Source organism: Euprymna scolopes, chromosome 10 (genome assembly GCF_053919585.1).
Source record: "Euprymna scolopes isolate OS-2025 chromosome 10, ASM5391958v1, whole genome shotgun sequence".
Taxonomy (NCBI): domain Eukaryota; kingdom Metazoa; phylum Mollusca; class Cephalopoda; order Sepiida; family Sepiolidae; genus Euprymna; species Euprymna scolopes.
In genome coordinates, this window is record NC_136491.1 from 31,480,877 (window position 1) to 31,501,473 (window position 20,597).

Sequence of the window (20,597 nt, forward strand, 5' to 3'; positions counted from 1 at the left end):
TCTACCCTATGCGACGAAGGCCATCAACTCCCAGTATTTTCTCCTATAACAGACAACACGCTATGCAACATACAAATATCTGTGCATGATTTTGCCAAGCTAATCAAGAACCTTGATTCCAGTAAAGCAACTGGCCCTGAAGGCATTCCAATTATAGTGTTGAAAAAGATCCAACCACAACTTGCCGCCTTTGCTAGGCTCATAAGAGTAGTGGTTGATGGGCAGAAATCAGAGGCCCACAGTATTTATACTGGAGTCCATCCTGGGCCCAACTCTCTTCCTGATCTACATCAATGATCTCCCAAAACACATACTTAAATCATTTGTTGACATCTATGCTGATGACACGACCATCTATGGCAACACATAAAAGGCTGTAAATGACAAAATTCTCTCTCCTCTGATCTTGAGCACGTGGTACAATGGCGGAAGAGGTGGCTTATTACTTTTAATGCATCTAAAACCAAGCTTCTATCTTTACATCATCAACGTTCTGATCCCCCATCTGGCATCAATTCAAATGGATGGCTCTCATCTTGGGGAGGCTCCATGTTTTGACAAGCTTTTGGGATTGACTTTTACTCCTGATCTGAAATGGAACACGTACGTCAAATCTGTTGCCAAAGTCGCTGGAAAAATTGTGGGATCCTTCTACCACTTCAGTAAATATCTCACTACTGATGCAATTCTCTATCTATATAAGAGCCAAGTATGTCCAAGGATGGAGTACTGCTGCCATATCTGGGCAGGAGCTGCTAAAAACAGCCTATCCTGCCTTAACAGAGTACAAAATAAACTTTGTAGCCAAGTGGGGTATGTCCTTTTCTCTTCTCAGCAACCATTCTCCCACAGAAGGAACGTTGCAAGCCTTTCTTTGTTTTATCGTTATTTCCATGGGAAGTGCTCGCCAGAGCTCCAATCTCTGGTCCTCCTTCGCCAATCTTTCACAAAAAACACCCATCTAGCTGAAACCACTGTCAGTAATTTCCCCCACTCTTTATGCTTAAATTAAAATGTAGATTCCACAAACAAAGCTTCTTTCTTAGAAGTGCACGCCTGTGGAACTCTCTTCCGTTTGCCTGTTTCCCACCTGACTACAACTTGGATGTCTTCAAGTCCAACATAAACAAGTTCTTGATGAACCGCCCCCTTAAGTAAGACTCTTTATCAGATCTCCATTACTAGCAATTACTATGATATTATCCCATTGATTACTGTACACGCAATAACCCTTATCCCCGAGTTTCCTCCGGGCCTTGATAAGTGGTACCTTCCTTGTTAAAAAAAAAAAGAAAAAAAATGTTTCATTAATAAAAGGCAAAACAAAACTTACATGTCTTATACAAAAATTGGTATCGGTTACGTTTACGTTGGAGAAAACAATATTTGCAGTTAGATCTGACATTCTTATAACATCTTGCCTTTTGCGACAATATTGTCAGGTTGAAAGGGTTATGGCAAAACCTGTTGCGCAAAAAAAAATAATTCATTTTTGTTTTGGTTTCTTGTGTATTTTTGAATATTTAATACTCAGTCAATATTTGAGGAATATATGACAAACCCAGGTTTTTTTTATTACCATTAGAAAAATCTAGTGAGAAATAAAAAAAAAAAAAAAATTGTTTTTCTCATCATGTGAATAGGAAATTCTGATGGCAAATTGGCCATCTTGCCTCTGTAACTGATGCAGATCGTTCGACATTTATAGTATTCATTAGAGCAGTAACCTTTAGCGAGCAGGTACCAACCAGAAATGGCTAACTTTGACGTCATGAGACGTACATTTTACTATTTTTTTTTTTAATTACCCATCTAAAAGGAGGCAGGTTTTTTTTTTTTTTTTTTTTTGCTTAACCCTTTATGACCTGATTGAACTAATTCGTTCAGTCGTAAATAAATAAATATAATGGCATAAATAAAGTGGGAATTGATTCAAACACGCCCTTGTACATATTAGTTCAGCATCTAGGTAGACGCCAGATAACTCCAGATTGCAACTGTCCATTGCTTACATTCAGTATGCCACCATTTGTCTCAGAGAGTGGAGGATTTCGTTTGTTGTCATAAACACACTTTTTCAAGAACTATGGATAATAATCAAGGTAAGTTTATGAAATGCAAAAAAAAAAAAATAGTTTTGAACTATTGAACTTCATAATTTTTCCAGTTTGTAGACAATCATAGTATTATTACCCTTTAAACTAACAAATATTTTTTTTAATCATCAACATCATAATTCAGGTTATAAAGGGTTAATTGTTGTTATAAAAATATTTGACTAGCATGGATACCTGGGTGGAAATGAAGTTTGGTTTGAATACAACTGCTATACTGAGGATATTGAGCACTTTCGTCGATATTCCCAGAAAAGAACGGAATCGTGCAAAAAAAAAAAAAAAAAAAAAGAACAACTCCCCCACCAGATATTTCAGCAAAAGGGATACGAAGAGAAGTAGCTATTCTCCAGATCCCACCCCTTAAAAAAAAAAAATATGTGAATCAAAATGCTTTCCTTTCAATCAAAATAGCAGTGTGTGACTTTGTGTACCAAAAAAAGAAAAAAATGAGCCACGGCAGCTAGGTTCAAACCTGAAAGAAAAAGAGGGGAAAAAAGTTGCTAGCTAATAAGCTAGCTGTCACGGCCATGGCGACTTATGACGTCATGATGCTGCAAAATAACGTTTTTAAGCATCGTTTCAGTTTGCTACATGTGCGTGACTTGCGAAGACCCTTGCAAGAAATGGTCAAGTTGGCCATCACAGAATTAATCTTTTTTTTCTAATTTTCACATATTATGCATCCAGGGCATTGCTCTTTCAGACGGTCCCAGTTTCAACCTGGTTGGATGTGGCTAACAAAAGTTTTTAGTAGACATACAAATATACACACTAAGACACAAACGATTTTCCTTTATATAATAGACTACCATGGGTACTCGGCATTGCCCGGGTATGGAGGGGTGGTTTAGTAAGGCTATTGAGCAACCAACCCCCTAAAAAAAAAAAAAAAAAAAAAAAAAAAAACTCAAAATAATAGCGAGTGCCTGTGCAAGCGCAAAAAAAAAAAAAAAAAAAAAAAAAAAAAAAATTATCCACAATCACCAGGCTCAAACCTTAGCGCTAAAGAGGAAAAAGAAATGGAAAAAAAAAAAGCAAACACATTAGCTGTTCCGCCCATGTGGCACTTATGATGTCACGGGCCTTCGAAATAGCGTGTTTTAAATGCATGTTGAGATCGCAAGGTATGAATGACTTTGACACAAAAACTGACCCCCTTTGCAAACAACGGCTCAGTTGACGGTCAAAGAATTAAACTTTTTGGTTAATTTTTATGTATTTGCCGTCCTAGGGATCAATTATTTTTTTCTAACGATACCAATTTTGTCAGCGTTCTTTGCGTGTGTCGAAAGTTTTTGGCAGACATACAAACACACATTTTGCCTTTTATAATAGACTAGAGGGGTTACCTAGCGTTGCCCGGGTGCGGAATTGTTTTATCGTAAGGGTATTGAGCAACCCAGCCCTAAAAAAAAAAAAAAAAAAAAAATTAGCCACAGAATGGTATCATGGTGTACTATTTTTTTAATAATATTAAACATAAATGCAGCATTAAGATTTTTTTAAAAATTCAATTTATAAAATTATATAATCAATTCTTAATGCTGCAATTTATTATATTTTCTACTAGAATATCTTGTTCTTTACTTTTCCATGTTTATGCTTAATCATTACTTTTCGTGCTCGCATTTTTCTATTGTAACATATTCTTCTTGCTCGTCTGTCGAAGTCGACGATGACCACGGTATCAATCAGTTCGGTGTTGGGGTTGGTGGGTCTTGAGATGGCTGATGAGGCCAATCCGTGCTCGCCAGACTCTTCCACACTCTGGACACGTGAAGGCTGTGAACCGGCAGCTCTCTCCTTCCTCCTCTTGCGCTTCTGCTGGTCGTGGGTCATGCGTTGATCCTCTGCCCTGTCGGCTCCTAGGCTGATAGCGCAGCGCCAGGCAGAACCTTCCACAGCGCGACTCTCCCAAGACTGGGGTCTGATGTCAGTCTTTGAGGAAGGTTCTCAGGCAGTGTTTGTATTGTTTCTTTTGGCCTCCTGCAGTCCGCTTTCCCTGGCTGAGTTCCCCATAGAAGAGTTGTTTGGGGATTCGGCCGTCAGGCATGCGATAGACATGGCCTGCCCACCAGAGCTGGGTTTTGCGGATTATGGTGGTGATGGTATGGAGCCCCGCGCGCTTCAAGACTTCTGTGTCAGGAATTCTGTCTTGCCAGCGGATGTTGAGAAGATTACGGGGACATCTGAGGTGGAAGCCATTCAACTGTTTTTCATGTCTTTTATATGGCGTCCAAGTTTCAAAGCCGTAGAGTAGGGTTGTCAGGACGACTGCTCGGGATACTTTCAGTTTGGTTGTGAGTGTAATGCCTCTCCTCTTTCACACATTGTCTCTAAGTCTTCCAAATGCACTGCTCGCTGTGGAGGTCCTATGGTTAACCTCAATCTCAATGTTGGCGGCGCAGGAGAGGGTGCTGCCAAGGTAGGTGAATTGCTCCACAGCATGAATCTTCTGCCCTTTGACAGTGATGCCGGGTTCATGGTATGCATCTCCTGGGGTGGATTGGTACATAACTTCTGTCTTCTTTGTACTGATGGTGAGACCAAAGTTGTCACAACTGGTGGAGAATCCGTCCATTTGACGTTGCATCTCTATCTCATTTATTAGCATTAAGTCATTAAGTTAGATCCATGTCCAAGGAACTTATATCTAAAATTTCAAGTGTTTAGACTTAAAATTGTCGGAGGAGTTTGGTAGAGTTCTCAAAGGTCAAATCGTTAAACTTTGACCCCTTAACAGCCAAATTTCTGGCCGAAAACCGATCACATAGATTTTCCCAAATCTCAGTACACTGTATATCAAATTTCGAGTCTGTAGACTTAAAATTGACAAAGTTATTGCATAGGGAAATGTACACAGACACAGATACGGTCACTTTCATAGATATATAGAGAGATATATAGATAGATTAAACAAAAATATATGTACATATACATAAATATATATGGAAACAATTTTGTGTTTACTATAAGCTTTTTATGAAAATATTATGCAAGTATAAATCATGTAGAATATCTGCATGAATATAATTATACGTAATAGTTAACTAAAGATGATCATTCCATAAGAAAACCGAAAAAACAAATAGGGAATTAATTAAAATGAATGTTTAAAAGAATATGCAAATTAGGTAGATCTTTTGCAGATGAATGCAATTGCACGATTCATATATAAGAAAATTGTATTTTCTTTGTAAATACATAGAAAAGAGGGGTTTTAATATGAATATCAATGCACACAAAAGAAAAACGAATTTATAGGAATATAGATAGATTATTTTCGAATTTTGAGTAGGAAATTAATTTCATATATAAATTTAATGCAAAATGACTATCATTTACAACCCATCCTAACTTGTTAGAGATGTTTTAGAAATATTTTTTTACCACTAATCTTATTTAATCACTCCAAAATCGAATATTACACAAAATACTGGCAGGACATAAAATTTTTGCATGATTGTAGACATTTATTTGATGTGTTTTTACAAGCATTTTGTTTAATTTTCAATTTTAAGCACTTAAGGGTAATCGGTGCAGGTCTTGTGGGCAGCTATTTTTTGTTCTAATTTAACAGAGTGGGCACTAGGTTTGTTTGGATTTAAAATAGGCTTTAAAATAAGTTTAAATACAAATAACATTATCCAGGTAGGTAGAAGAGTAACATCTTGCATTTGGTAACATTATTTTGTTGCATATTTTTTCTTTTTTTTTTCTGTTAGTTGTAATAGCAAATACTTGAATCTCAGGTTGTGTATGTTTGTTTACAAATGACACGTGCGTTGGCAGTCAACTGGTGTCAATTGTAAAGTGTCGCCTTAAGGCAACCCAACTTCCAGGGTCCTTATTCCATACTTTGTCCCATTTTTGTTGTCAAGAAAAAAAATAGAAAAGAATTGCTTTTGGAATCGGAAATTAAGCTCAAATTTTTCTGATTCCAATACCAATTCTTATACCACAAAAAGATCTGATCTTTCTAATTGCTGATATACAAGGTGTTCCAAAAAGTCTTGGGCACATTTCAAGTCCTCATATCTGCTTAACTATGAATGGCAGTCAGATGAAAGTGGTGCCATTTTAAAGCTAAATGTTTTTTTTAAGGCCATTGATGTTTCATTTCTTTTCAGATCCAGTAATGGTGTTCACTCAACCAGAAAAAAGCGTTTTGTGTGCTTGAATTTGCAAAAACCGAATTATGAACACTTGTTCAACATGCCTCTCAGATTTCCAGATCTCACACCCTGCGATTTTTTTTTTTTTTTTTTTTTGTGGGGATTTGTGAAATGATGGGTCTATGTGCCTCCCATTCCAAAAAACATAGATAAGCTTTAGGCCCAAATAACAGAAGCTGTTGCAACCATTGACAACGTAATGCTGGAACATGTTTGGCAAGAATTGAACTATCAGCTTAATGTGTGTTGTGTGAAAAACTTGAGATTACAAGCTTTCTGAATATACCAGATGTGTTTTTATATCCTTAATGGTTCTCGAGGAATTCAATGTTAAAATGTGTAAGGCTTTTGGAACAGCCTGTCTAATGAGTGCGAGTGTGTGTGTAAAATGAAGTTGGACATTTTTTTTTAAATTTCATATAATTATCTTCAAGCAAAATAAAACAGTAAATCCTACAAATAATGTGAGCATCAAAATCAAAGAAGTGAATAAATCAGATGTAATAATATTTAAACAATAAAATTTACAAATTCCCTGCTTTTCTAGTGACTACTCTGTAATTAGATTCCAGTTTTTACCAATTTTTATTTTTTTAAATCAAAAAAAAATAAAAATTGGTAAAAAATACAAAAAGTATAGTAAAAAAAAAAAAAATAGATTGATTAAAATAAATATAAAAATAAAAAGTAAAACGACCTAAGCAACATCTAGTAAATACAGCGCATTTAAAAAAAAATAAATTTGCAACTAAGTTTTTTTGTTAAAATAATTTATTTATAATCTTTTCTACATGTGTCAATCTATATATTTATATATTATATAAATGTGTGTATGTTTGTTTTTTTTTAATAAAGAACAGCCTCCTTTTTTGTTCCCATTCAGTTATCAAAATAACTGACAATTTAGTTTGCAATAAAATAAGTACATCTGTAATAAAAATGCTGTCTCATCAATTTGTATTTCACTCTGGTCCAACCTGAAAACAAGAAAAAAAAATATGAGAGATATAAGTCTTAAAATTTAACCAAACATTTGTGATTTTTTAAAACAAACAACCCATAAGTTTATTTAAGAAATGGCTACCAACATTTAATTAAATTTACATTTTCTGGTACTTATGCACAATAAGGATTGTGCTATCATTAGATTTTCTGGGAAGTTTACGTAAAATGTTGAAAGCTGCTGAATGAAAGTTTTGTGATTCTTTGGGGAGGGGAGTAAAGGACAAACACTAGTCAACTTTTTTAAATGAAAAGCATTATTTCTGTTATTACGAAGATAATTCAATGAAAAATTAATGGAAAAAAAAAATGAGAAGAATATTCTTTTTGTTGAAGAAAATACAATAATTATCGGACAATTTTTCTGAAACTTAAGAAAATTAAAATTCAAATCCAGAAAAAAAAAAAAACTTATTGTAAGTTTCATGAATAAATATTTATTTAATGAATAACAAACAACTGATTGCAAACAAATAAAAGACTTTTGTTTTTTCTTTTTTTTTTTCATTCAAATCAAGATATTTATTTATTTATGTTTTTTAAATAATAAACCAATGATAGCAAATAGATAGCACAAAGAAACAACTTCTGCAAGCTTTAGTATTCTCAATAGCAACATATGGAGCAGAATATTGGGAGTTGAAGAAAATCAACAAAAGGAAAATTGCTGCTTTTGAATTGTGGTGCTACCATAGACTTCTTTGTGTAAGCTAGGTGGACAAACGTACAAACGAATGGATTCTGGAGAAAATTGGACCATGCTAAAGACTGCTGGACAACATCAATGACAGGAAATTGCGATTATTGGGACATGAGGCCAGAACAGATGGTCTAGATCTGCTCTTTGATACAATCCCTAGCAAAAGAGGATGCGGAAAACCAAAAATAAGAATATCAGACGTGAAAGACATTGCGGATATTAGCATGGCTAAGTTACTCAGAATGGCACAGAACTGAAGTCAATGGTGAAGATTCATGAAGAGTGCCACGGCTGGTCAGTAATGACCATTCCGTTAAAGAGAGAGAGATAGCAATTAAATGTTTTCTTAAATGACGGCTTCTGCAGTTTCATTGGCTCAGCATTTTAATACCTTTATAGTGAGCCGTTTAGACCTGCCAAATTTGCTTTGTCTGGATCAAACACACAGACACAGAACAAGCTGTATGCAGTAGCACACACGCATGGAGAGGAGCACATGCAAACATAACATAACTTTGATATGCATGTATTTCCGGTGACCTTTGACATAACCTTCCGTTTACCTCCTTTTTTCCCCTCTTCTCCGCTTGACACTAAGCTGTGCACACGTATAAACCACGCGCTTCATAAACATGCACTCGGAGAGCAACAACAGAAACATGAGGTAGGCTTGCATATTTTTCATATAAACATTGTTACCTGTAAGATGCTTACATATAGGGCTAATACAATATGAACAATCCAAGACTTATAATTAAGCTATATATCGCTCATGTAAAATATGAGCTATAACCTCTATTTATGCACACTTCCACAGAGGTCAACACGTACAAGCCACAATCACACGTCCTTACGTGACTACCCAATTATTGCACTAATGTATGAACTTTGTTTTAAATAAATAATGTAGTTTTATATATATACTGGTATAATGGTTTTCCTTATTGCTAAGTCGTGAACATGCATTATATAGTCTCGCAACACCTTTCAGCATTTTACCTAAACCGAACAGAAAAGTTTGAAGATAGCATATTCTGCATAAGTAATTTCTATCGTCAAAATGATTTGTAAAATATGTGAGATACATGAAAATGATAAGAATAAAATCTCTACGCTAATACCGTAGTACTTTTAATGTATGTAAGTACATGTGTGACATTTTCCAGACTATAAGTTACTAGCAGGGGTGCCCGGCGTTGCTCGGGTGTTTGGAGGTGTATGCTGTGCAAAAAAAGCAAAAAAAAAAAACAAAAAAAAAATGGTTAATTCTTTAAAACTTTGACCCCTATTATGACCCCTTAAAATTTATAGTTTCGGGCTCAAATCACTTTATTAAGTTAGATCCAGGTTCAAGGAACCTATATCTAAAATTTCAAGTGTCTAGACCCAAAATTGTCGGAGGAGTTTGGTAGAGTTCTTAAAGGTCAAATTGTTGAAATTTGACCCCTTAACAGCCAAATTTCTGGCTGACACCCATCACATCGATTTTCCCAAATCTCAGTACCCGGTATTTCAAATTTCGAGTCTATAGACTAAAAATTGACAGAGTTATTGCGTAGGGAAATGTACACAGACAGACAGACACACAGACAGACACGTTCACTTTTATAGATATATAGATTCGATCGAGAGATCCTATTTATTATAAAGGAGAATAGAAGGTGACGACATACTGAGAATATTAAATTAGTATATAGACATGCTAATTTAATGTCTGTAGTATGTTATCACCTCGTATCCTTTTTTTAATTAAATAATTTATCGTGATCATCGAAGATGCAATATAAAAAACAAAAAATTAAATAAAAATAAAAAATGATGTTGTTTTTGGGCCATACATGAAACTAAAATATACCTACTTGGTCTTCTGGTTAAGATCAAAGGATAGTATCTGTTTCGTCTAAAGATAGTTTAATGATATTGTGAGGTTTGTGTTCATGTTGGGCATCCATACAATAGAAATATGTCACAGACTCCTATAAGGATACTGGAGATAAACCATAATAAACAGACATATTTTGTAGGGGGATCTGGGTAGGGGTAATACCTTTGGCAGTTTGCCATGCTGTGTCCTACCTGTTAGAGCAGATGAGCACCACTGTACCCCATCCATCTCCTGATCTCTCACACGCTGACTCCAAGCATCACAACCCGGTACACCGCTTTAGCTGGCAGACTAAACTACATGAGGGGGTGGTGTTTACACTGCACTACTAATCTAGTCAGTGGAGGAACTGCTGCAAATAGTCAATGGCTAAAGGGCGGTGGAGGAGATTAACGATTTAATGGCTAAGTGTAGGGGTGTAAACCTACTGAAACAGGAATGGAGCCCCAAAAACGGATCAGCATGCTGTGCTAACTGACTTCAGCAACTCCCGCAACCAAACTGGTGCCAAACAAATTGTTCTGCTTTCTTTAGCGAAGTCGAGAGGGGGGGGGGGTCTTGAGTACTGGGCAGATTAGGACCTTCAGCCCAGATGTGGCATCAATACTCCACGCATGGGCGAATTGTGGCTTTGTAAAGATATAGTATTCTCTCTGGTGTGAATAATTTTCTAGTATGGCAGAAAGAGCCCATTTTCTTTGCAGCAACCTTGGCAATATCCTCAATGTATTCGTTCCAATTCATGTTGCCTGTAAATGTTAAGCAGAGGAGTTTGAAGGGTTTTAGGATTATCTTCATAGGGTCATTCCTAAAAATGAAATGTTACTATTATTCCTTATAGTATAAAACTGATAAGCAGACACAGATTTCTACTATTAAATATAAATATATGGTAACCCCAGGGGCGGAGATGGGACTAGTGCCACTCGTGCCCGGCACGACCAATAATTCGGTTAATGTTATTCAAAATGGATTAAAAAATCATCCATTAATTTCAAGCAAACATACTTAGTCTGATCTCAATTAAATTACATATTTATTCAAGTTTCGATAACTAAGTAGCAAAAAATTCATAAATATATCTGGGAATAATACAAGGATGCTGTTTTGAACGGGTTGTCTTTGTCCGGCCACTGCCAGATTCATTGAAAACTCCATAACAGCGGCTATGACGTTGAACGTCCGTAATTCGTGCCAAGCCAAACCTTTACTCGTAATAATCATAATGTTAGAGAAATCCAGATTTTTCTGTAATCACCCGCAAAGTGAAGCCCACTTATAGTGCCTAAAATATTTAGCACGATCGAGCCTGCTGATGTCTGTTTTAGGAAGAGGATGAGGGACCGAGAGAGAGAGGGGGAGAGAGAGATCTCTAGACACATACATACGCATAAACACATGAAGAATGATTACTACTACTGTTGCAATATGTAGTAGCACGAATAGTTCTGTGTAAACATAACCACGCGTGTATATCAGATTGCAAATAAATATCAGTGATGAAGTTATTGTTTCATTAATTAATAAAGAACAGGTTTTAAATAAGAGTGAATTTGTTTTTTTGAGGAATTTTTTTTTTTGGTGAATTTTGAATCATAGAAATCTACGAAAAATACGGGTTTTAAGTCATTTTATATTAATACTAAGAAACCCGTCAATCCAATAAACCTTCGTAGAATCACGCAATAGCAACTATGATTACTTATTTGGGTCCATGGACCACGGATTGGGAACTAAAGTTGACAAAGGGCAGGGGGGGGCGGCACGACAAGCAATAATAGGCTAGAGTCGCCACTGGGTAACCCCCATCTCCATGGAAGTGTTAATAAAATTCATAAGATGAGAGATACTTTAGTGGTCATCTTATCAGTAGTAGGCGTGATCCTAAATAACCTTGGAACTCACCAGACTATAATCTCCCACAACTCAATGTATAATCTATATTTTTCTTTGTTGGTTTCATATTTTTATTAGAAACTACTGGCTGAAATTTGATATGGACCTTTGTAATGATAAGGTGCAGTGGACTAAGTATTATGGTATCCGTTCAATGCATAATTACTAATTCATAAAGATTAGTATTTAATGCAAAAAATGAGCACAACTTTAACCATATTCAACCATCAATTTGACACAAGGTGATACTCTTGCAGAATTTGACCTTGATCCTCAGGATTTTCTATTATTTATTGCTTGGACTTGACCAGTAATCATGAGATTAAACTGAGTGTTGCTCAAATATTGAAACGCTAAATCAACATTTTTTGTTTTTTTGTAATAAAAAATGTAATTTTTAATTATTATATTGGGTGATGGGGAGGTATTTTTTCTGTTTATTTTTTCAATTCAATGGCTGAGCGTTTGTAAATTCAGTAAATTTACGGTAGGTTTTTTTATTTTTTATTTATTGTATTTCTATTTTCTTTTTCCAGTTTGTTTGTTTTGAAATTCATCTGCGTCTGTTACTTCACTCAGCTTAATCCGCTGACTGCCGGTGGAGCCCAAGCCATAACCAACAGAAAATCCTAAGGATCCGGGTCAAATTCTGCAAGAGTACCCACAAGGCACTCATTTTAAGTCAACAGGCTATCACTTTTGTCTGTTTTTAATGGGCTAAAAAGTTTAGTATTGATGCAATTACAGTTTTTTTTTTTTTTTTTTTTACTTAAATAAAAATAAAAATATTTACTGGTTGATATCATGTTTGACTTTGGCCAATTGAGTTTTTTCAGCAGGCGTAATTGTTTGCTCGACTTCTGATTTTTGGGTTTCATCCATACCGTTCTGGTCAAGGGAGGCAATGATTGCTTCTACTCTCTGTTGTTTGTCGAGCAAACGTCTAAAGATTTAAAAACAACAAGAAAAATTTTTTAAATCAAATCATTTCAAAGCACCTTTTTTTTTAATACTAAATTCAAAATAAAATCGTGTATGCGACAATTAAAGAACAACGTCATATCCTATCTTGTAAGTTTAAATGTTTCATTTTAATTTCCAGTTAATGGAGATCTTCTTGGACAAATACCTCCACCAAAATTGACGGAAAAAAAAGTATACTTTGCTAGTATTCGCATGAATATTCATATTTATAATAAATTATGTCTCAATCAGTAAAGTTAATGAAAGAAACAAATATCAAAGTAGGAATTTAAAGAAAAATGTTTTAAAATACATATGAATTGGTGTACAGATTAATTGTTTAAAAACTATTACATGTTTCAGTGACACCATAGTTTCATTGAGGTGGATTGGCCTTTTGGCTGTTAAAAATTAATTTAAATCATCAGGGATTCACAAAATCAAAACAAGTCACAGAATGGAGTTCAAAACGAATTCACTAGCAAATCCAAGTGTCCCTTTTGAAAGTGTTCCTTTCAGTGGTGGCAGACTGTATGGTAATATGGGTTTTAATCATAACTAAGCATCATTTGCAATAACATAATTGTTGATGTCTGACTTTGTATGATTTTCTGTCTCAATGACGTATTTAAATTTAATGTGTGTGCAGTTTATTACCAATTGTTGAGCAAGTCAGATATTGGACAGGGTGTACTTCTGTTATAGGGAACAATATTAGCTATGATTAAAACACATTAACATACAAAATTATGGAGTAGAAGTTTAATTAAAAGTAAAAATCAATTGTATTTTGCAGGAGTTGTCCATTTTAAGAGAAATGCCAACATTTGCTGAAATGAAGGACTGAATTATCTCCCTTGTTTTCAGATAACTCTTCAAAATTACTTCAATACAATGAAACTGCAATTTGCGATAAAATTTAATTTTACTTTTAATTAAACTTCTACGCGACTGTTTTTCCTAATTTTTGGTGAGGATACATATTTTTGCCCGATATGTAAGTATAAAAAGTTTTTATTTGGAAATGTGATTTTCATCCGTGTCTTCATCTGTATTAGCGGTACTTATACAGTTTAATCAAGACATTAAAATATGTAAATATTGAAAAAAGTTATATTGTATGTACTTTTATGGAATGAAGTACTCCAGTTTCACTTAATTTGATCAAGTAGTTTTTTTTTTTTTTACAGAGGAAAAACATCTTTATGACAGTACACTGGAGGCAGCCATGTTTGGATTTTTAGAACATGCCACGAGGAGATAACTCAGTCTAAAGTGCCGGCACCCACTCTCCATCTTAAATAATAGCTTTTCTTCCCAAAAATCGAAAACATGTCTACCTTGTGCTTGGTATCATAACAAATTGTTTTTTTGCTGTTAAAAAAAAAACAAAAAAAAAACAACTACTTGATCAAATTAAGTGAAAAAAAAAATTTTTTTTTTTAGAACTTCATTCCATAATGGATACGTACAATATAACTTTTCAATTTTTTTTACTATCTTGATTAAACTGTACAACTACCAGTTTTTATTTGGAAATTATTTTCATCTGTGTCTTTATCTGTATTAGCATCAAACATTCTTGTTTTAAACTTTTGTAATTTTGTTTCAAAAGAAAAATTTTTTTTTACAGCAGCAACAAAGATCACGTGATTGACATTAAAGCCGGTGCTGAAATTAAGCTCTGAATTCAAACAAAGACAACAAGCAGACGATTACAGCTTGTGCAATGAGTGCACATGGATGGATGTTCACTCTTATGTCAGCCTCAATATCAATAATCGTTTACTGATGCAATTGCAAATGGATCATAATTATGGCTGAGGTAGTTTAAAATAATCAAGTCTGGTCTGTAGCAAGATAGAATGCAAGATTTCTTAGTTGGAAAGTATAAATTTAGACTTTGACGATTCCAAAATATCGGACTCAGATTCCTTAAAATCTACAAACATTCAATAATAATCAGTGGAATTAAAAAAATTAAACTCCGACCTCTAACGAATTTGACTGATTTCTAAAATGTTTGACTCAAAAAAAAAAAAATTTGTATTCTATATGTCTCTGTGACAAAAAACGAAAACATCATGTTCTGAAAATCATGTAAATTGATCAAGTAGTTTATTTTTTATAAAGAAAATCATTTTTAAGCACTTAATGAGAATTTGTAGATATTACAGCATAAATTTAGTAAGTATAAATAATTGTTGAGTTACCTCCCTTGTTTGTAGAAATGTTTTTTGTCCCCCCCCCCCAAAAAAAATGGCGGGTTATACAGCCACTACTTGAATGCTCATAAAATTTGATTTTCTTTTTTAAAAATAAAACTACTTCATCAATTTATAAGATTTTTGGAATATGTTTCCATTTCATCACGGGTTACATACATCATACAGATTTTTCTTTATTTTTGTTTTTTAATATAAGAGGAATTCGAGACAAGAACCCTTTATTTTAATTGTAATGAAGAAAAAAATGCCACAAATGTTGGTTACAAGCCATTGACTGACAACCTACAATTATAAAAAAAATGATTTACCTGTGTTCTTTTACTTCATGTTCTCGGCGTAACATGGCATTGTGCAGCGCCTATAAAAAAAATATATATACATATATACATTTTTCAAATTATAGATAATTAGCAGGAAGACTTGCTGTTGCCCAGGATTAAATGAATGTTTCACACTCCCATATGTTTATTGTCATCAAAATTGGTGAAATCGTCCATTTTTCAATCAAATCAATTGATAGCCTGCTCTTGTTGGGAACCCATCGTGGTGCACCCGGAAAGAAGCTTCACATGCCTCCTAACAATGACTTAGTCAACAATACATTGTAATCTACGCTGCACTGTAGAGAATCTACTGTTCAATTTATAAAATTATTTTTATACATAATGGTCTAAATTAAATTTAAAATACAAAAGTCAAGCATCATGCTTCAATTGTGCTTTAAACAGAAACATTTTGAACATATCCTTGTCATAGCAAAGAATCTACTGTTGATTTTATATGCTGGGTCTTTCTACTTGTCCAGTAATAAAACTTCTGAAATGCACTCGTGATGTTAGGCTGTATAAGGTGTTGACTTTGATGAAAATCGCCTGTTCTTTCTTTCATCGGATTTTTTTTTATTCTTATCGAAAGTATTTCGATACAAATCCTATCTAAGAACACAGCCAGATACATGATGTACATTTGTGTGGAGTTTTATAAAAATCGGCCCAACCATTTCAGAGTTCATAGGAAACGAACGCACACACAAAGTTCCTTTTATATAATAGTAGAGACAAGCATTTTGTTTTTACTCTTTTTCACCCCAAACAAGGCATATTGCCACTTGGTTGGTTGTTTTTGTTTTACAGCATATCAACTTTTTTCAGGTTATTTAATGCCGAATCTAGGTATTTTGAGGAACGATTTTTAATGGAGTATATTTGTTTTTTAAGTCGGATTCTATTTAACCCATAGTTGGGACCCTAACAGGTACTACCACTCCGGGTCAGAGTGGACCTGGGAGCAATGGCAATTAAAGGGTGGCTCCACACTCCCAAGGCCCGCAAGGTGAGGCCCTCACCATCGGATATAGTTTGAGGTCATATCCAGGACCGATATTGCCACTTGGACGCGCGGAGCTACTAATTGGGATCATTTATAGGAAACTATATGAGGAATTGATTAGCAAGGTGTCTGTTCATTTGATCTTCTGCATGTTAGTACACTCAGGGAAGCAGGAAACAGGGAGTGAATTCCAAAGACTAAAAGTCAATTTGAAGAAATTATTAGAGTTCTAGAACACTTTCTAACCTCAACAGCGCATAGGTGGGATTTTGATACTCGTCAGGTTAGTTGGGGATATGTACACCAAAGGGACACAAGTGCTACATGTTCATTGGAGCATATTCCAGTAAAAGAGGCACATGAATGCATGATTTTTGGTGATGGGATAGGGATTGGAGTTTGGCTAATAGTGCAGGACCTATTAGATTGGAGACTCTTTTATGGACCCTGTCTAAAAGGGAGGGATTAGTGGTAGCTGCATCAGCCCAAATATGACAACAATACTACATGCATGGATGAATTGTTGCTTTGTAGAGATATACGATATTCTCAGATGCAAGTAATTTTTTTTAGCACTGTAAAGGGAACCCACCTACTCTGCCGTAACCTTGGCAATATCCTCAATGTATTTGTTCAAATTCCTGATGCCTGAGAATGTTATAAACCAAGATGTTTGAGTAATGAGCTCTCAGGTTATGTGTGCATTGGAAAATATAAAGTAAGAAATATTTATTTTTAGGAGGATGTTATAGGTTGCATGAAGCATTGTGTTTGAAGGCTATGCCAATGCAGTCTTGTAGAAAAACATAGTTGGATACAAAAGGTAAACAGAATAAATAACAACTAGATTCCACAGTAGTTGAAAATTTTTAAAAAACACAAATCAAACAAATAAAAAATAAAATAAAACAAAAAATGACAAATTTAAAATAATTTTTTAGCAAATTCTTTTTTAACCTTTTAAAGTTAAAAAGAATTTTCATTGAAAAAAATTTAGATTTTTTTTTCAATGAAAATTCAACACACAACACATTGGTTTTTTTGTTTGTTTTTTTTTCCTAAATTTTTATGTAAATTATAGAGGAACAGATTTCAATTCACTTGCATATTTTTTTTTTAATTTTAAAAAGAAACTATAATAATAAAAAAAACATACTCCTCTCAAAATGACTTTTTTAAATTACAAAATAAAATAGCCAATTTGAAACTGTAAACAGACAGTCATGTTTTTTTTTTTAATTTTTGGAGAGGAAATGGTTTTAATGATTTTTAACTGATAAAGGGAAGTAATTTGTTTCTCATTAATTAATGTTTGCAGTGATGATGTTTTTTTTTTGTGACACTGGACGTACAGCAAGTAAATTAATATTTAGATATTGAAAGATTATAATAATTTTAGATTATTAATTATTTATTTACCAACGATAGTATTGGTGTGTTATGTTCTTTGAATTTTCAAAGTAAAACTTATCTCCATACTTGTTTTTTGTTTTTTCATCATCATAGATTTAATTTTGTCTGGCGTGAACAGACAACTTTTAGAAACTGACTTCCAAACTCTGATCACATCTTTATTTATCACTCTTTCTCTCAAGTGTAGTCTCAATCTACCAGTAATGCAAAAATGTATGTATTTGTATGTACAACATTTTAAGAAGATAAAAAAAAAAATAAAAAAAAAAAAAAATAAAAAAAATCGAAACAGAAATAAAAATTTGTTATTAAAAAAAGCGGAATTAAATATATTTATCATTAAAATAGTTACATAGTTAAAAAAAAAAAAAAAAAAAAATGGTGCCGTTAGAATGAAGAAAGATAGCATTTTATTTGCATACTAATTTCAGGGATGTAATCTGAATAACTGAATAAACCAAGATATCATAATTTAAATTTTTACAAAAATTTAACTAAAAACATTGAAATTTTTGTAAAAATTTAAATTATTTTTTACAGCATAAACTATTTATACTTTAGAATTTTTTCTATTTTTTGTGATAATAATAATAATAATAATAATATATGGAGACCAATCAAGAATACCTCTGGAGGCCAACTCACAACCCTCTTTTATTCACTAAGTGAGGGTTTCCCAACCAGGGTTCCTGAAAAGTTTGTTAAGGGTTTGGGTTCCTTCAAGAGAAATTAATAAAGAGATAGAGAAAATTATGTCTTTGCACATATGTGCAAAAGCATTTGTCACATGTTTTCACAACCTAATTTTCTTATACATGTATGGAATTGTGAATAAATAGGAAAAAGGATCCAGTTAGGTGTTGTAACTAGTTGTCAGAAAAATATTTATTTTTTCTTTTTCAAAATTGTCAAGAAATTTTAAAAAGACATTTTCTTTTTCAAAATTGTCAAGAAATTTTAAAAAGACATTTTCTTTTTCAAAATTGTCAATAAATTTGAAAAAGACATTTTCTTTTTCAAAACTGTCAAGAAATTTGATTTCCAGAAGTACAGCATTGCAAGTAAATTTACTTTTTTTAAAAAATGTTTTTTACATAGTTTCACTACTGATTATAGCACACAGAGATCTTGTACAATTCTTAGACTAAAACCTGTCAAAATATTTTTCAGTAAAATAGTTAGTGATTCTTTATTATACAAACAAAAAAATATTGAATTTCAAGTAAAACAAATAAAACCTATGTAATTGTCATGTCGCAAATAGTAACATATCCAAACGTTTATGGAAAACGATCAGGTAGAAAAATAAAACAGTTTTTGATAAAGTTTATATAAGGAATAAATTTTGTCAGACATTTTGAATTACATTGGTCACGTGATATAAGTAACAGAACTTAACTGTCTCCCCTATCGACTTATCTCTTTTTTTAGTAAGTGTAATATAGTGATTTCGCTTCCTTTCATAAATTTCTTGTACGGCATAATCACGGTTGACACACCGGTTCCCATCAGATCACTGAAGTTAAGCAACAATGAGCCTGGCCAGTACCAGATGGGTGATCATTAGGGACTTCCAGGTGCTGCATGTTCTCTCCGCCTATCTCGGCATTGTTTCCAATTGTGCAACCCTTGCCACACGATTACATGCACAGCTGCCCCTACAGGGGGTATCCTTTGTCTTTTGAGACTGAACGCAGGCATCGATCACAAATTTCTTTTTTCATTAATAATTTTTTCTACCTTATCGTTTTTCATAATTTTTGGATGTGTTACTATTTGAGACCTGAAAATTATGTAGGTACCATTTGTTTCACTTGAAATTCAATATTTTTTTTTGTTTGCATAATATAGAAATTAGACAATCACATGAGGTCATGTTTTTTTTTCTGTTGTGAGGACTCACCTGATAACAACGTTCTAGAAGCATCCGGGCAACATGTTGGATGTCAACCGTGAAGAGATAATATGTCCGTGAAGGTGCATGGTCAGGTGCTTTGGACACTTCCTAAAGAATCAAAAAAAAAAAAAAAAGAGTTAAAAAAGAGTTTGACTAATCTACCCCCCCCCCATGTAAACACAGAATTTTTGTGAACTGTTAAACAGTACTCTGCTCAATAAATGTCGGCATGTTAGTTACAGAAAAATGGTTAATTAAAATGCAGAAGCACCCGTTAAGCTATACAAGTTCTATAATTGAATACCCCCCCCAACAAAAAAGAATGAAAAGCGTAAAAATATGTTTTTGTAAACCGCTTGTGAAAACTTAAATTTATAGACTAGATAAATTTATAGACTAGATAAATTTATAGACTAGATAAATTTATAGACTAATCAAAAAGCATTAAAAACTATGTAAGAAAAAAAAAAAAAATTAAAAAAATTCTTTTTTTTTTTTAAACTTTCTTGTTTTTCAAATGTCTGCTATAAGATTCCTCCACAATGACAAGTCACTTTACTACGTTCGTGCTCATGTGAACGCATCATGTAAGAAAATACTACCAAATCAAATAAAATGATGTGCTGTGATATTTACTTTTTAATTACGGAAACTAATAAAATGCTAATTGTTAAAAATAAATGTGATTACTCTTTGGTCTGTGCGCATGAGCAGTCAGCCGACTTACGCCATTATGGCTTATTATACAAAGAAAATAATCCCCTAGAAAAATATTAATATCTCAAAAACTATTAATTTGCAATGGATACGGTTTTCAGATTCTTTTTCAGCACAACAAAATCTACAAGAAAAATATATTTTTATCTACTAGTTCGAGTTCATGTTTTTCTAAAATTTTACCAGAGTTTGATTAAATCTAAGATATAAATTTATTTTATTTTTATTATTGGAATACTTTCAAGATGAGTAATTTTATATATTTATTTATATAT

At 33.4% G+C, this 20,597-nt stretch overlaps 1 protein-coding gene across 2 annotated transcripts in view; it reads right to left on the bottom strand.

The window, feature by feature from the left end:
• Positions 1-7,050: 7,050 nt before the first annotated feature.
• Positions 7,051-20,597, bottom strand: part of LOC145285910 (DNA-directed RNA polymerase III subunit RPC3-like) — a 61,163-nt gene continuing 47,616 nt past the window's right edge. For both annotated transcript variants that reach the window (XM_080134389.1, XM_080134390.1), the window contains exons 12-15: positions 19,612-19,713; positions 15,275-15,324; positions 12,569-12,718; positions 7,051-7,269 (exon numbers count right to left, since the gene is read on the bottom strand). In XM_080134389.1, the coding sequence (XP_079990515.1) occupies positions 7,179-7,269; positions 12,569-12,718; positions 15,275-15,324; positions 19,612-19,713 (393 nt within the window). In that variant the 3' untranslated portion in view covers positions 7,051-7,178. The remainder of the gene's footprint in view (positions 7,270-12,568; positions 12,719-15,274; positions 15,325-19,611; positions 19,714-20,597) is intronic.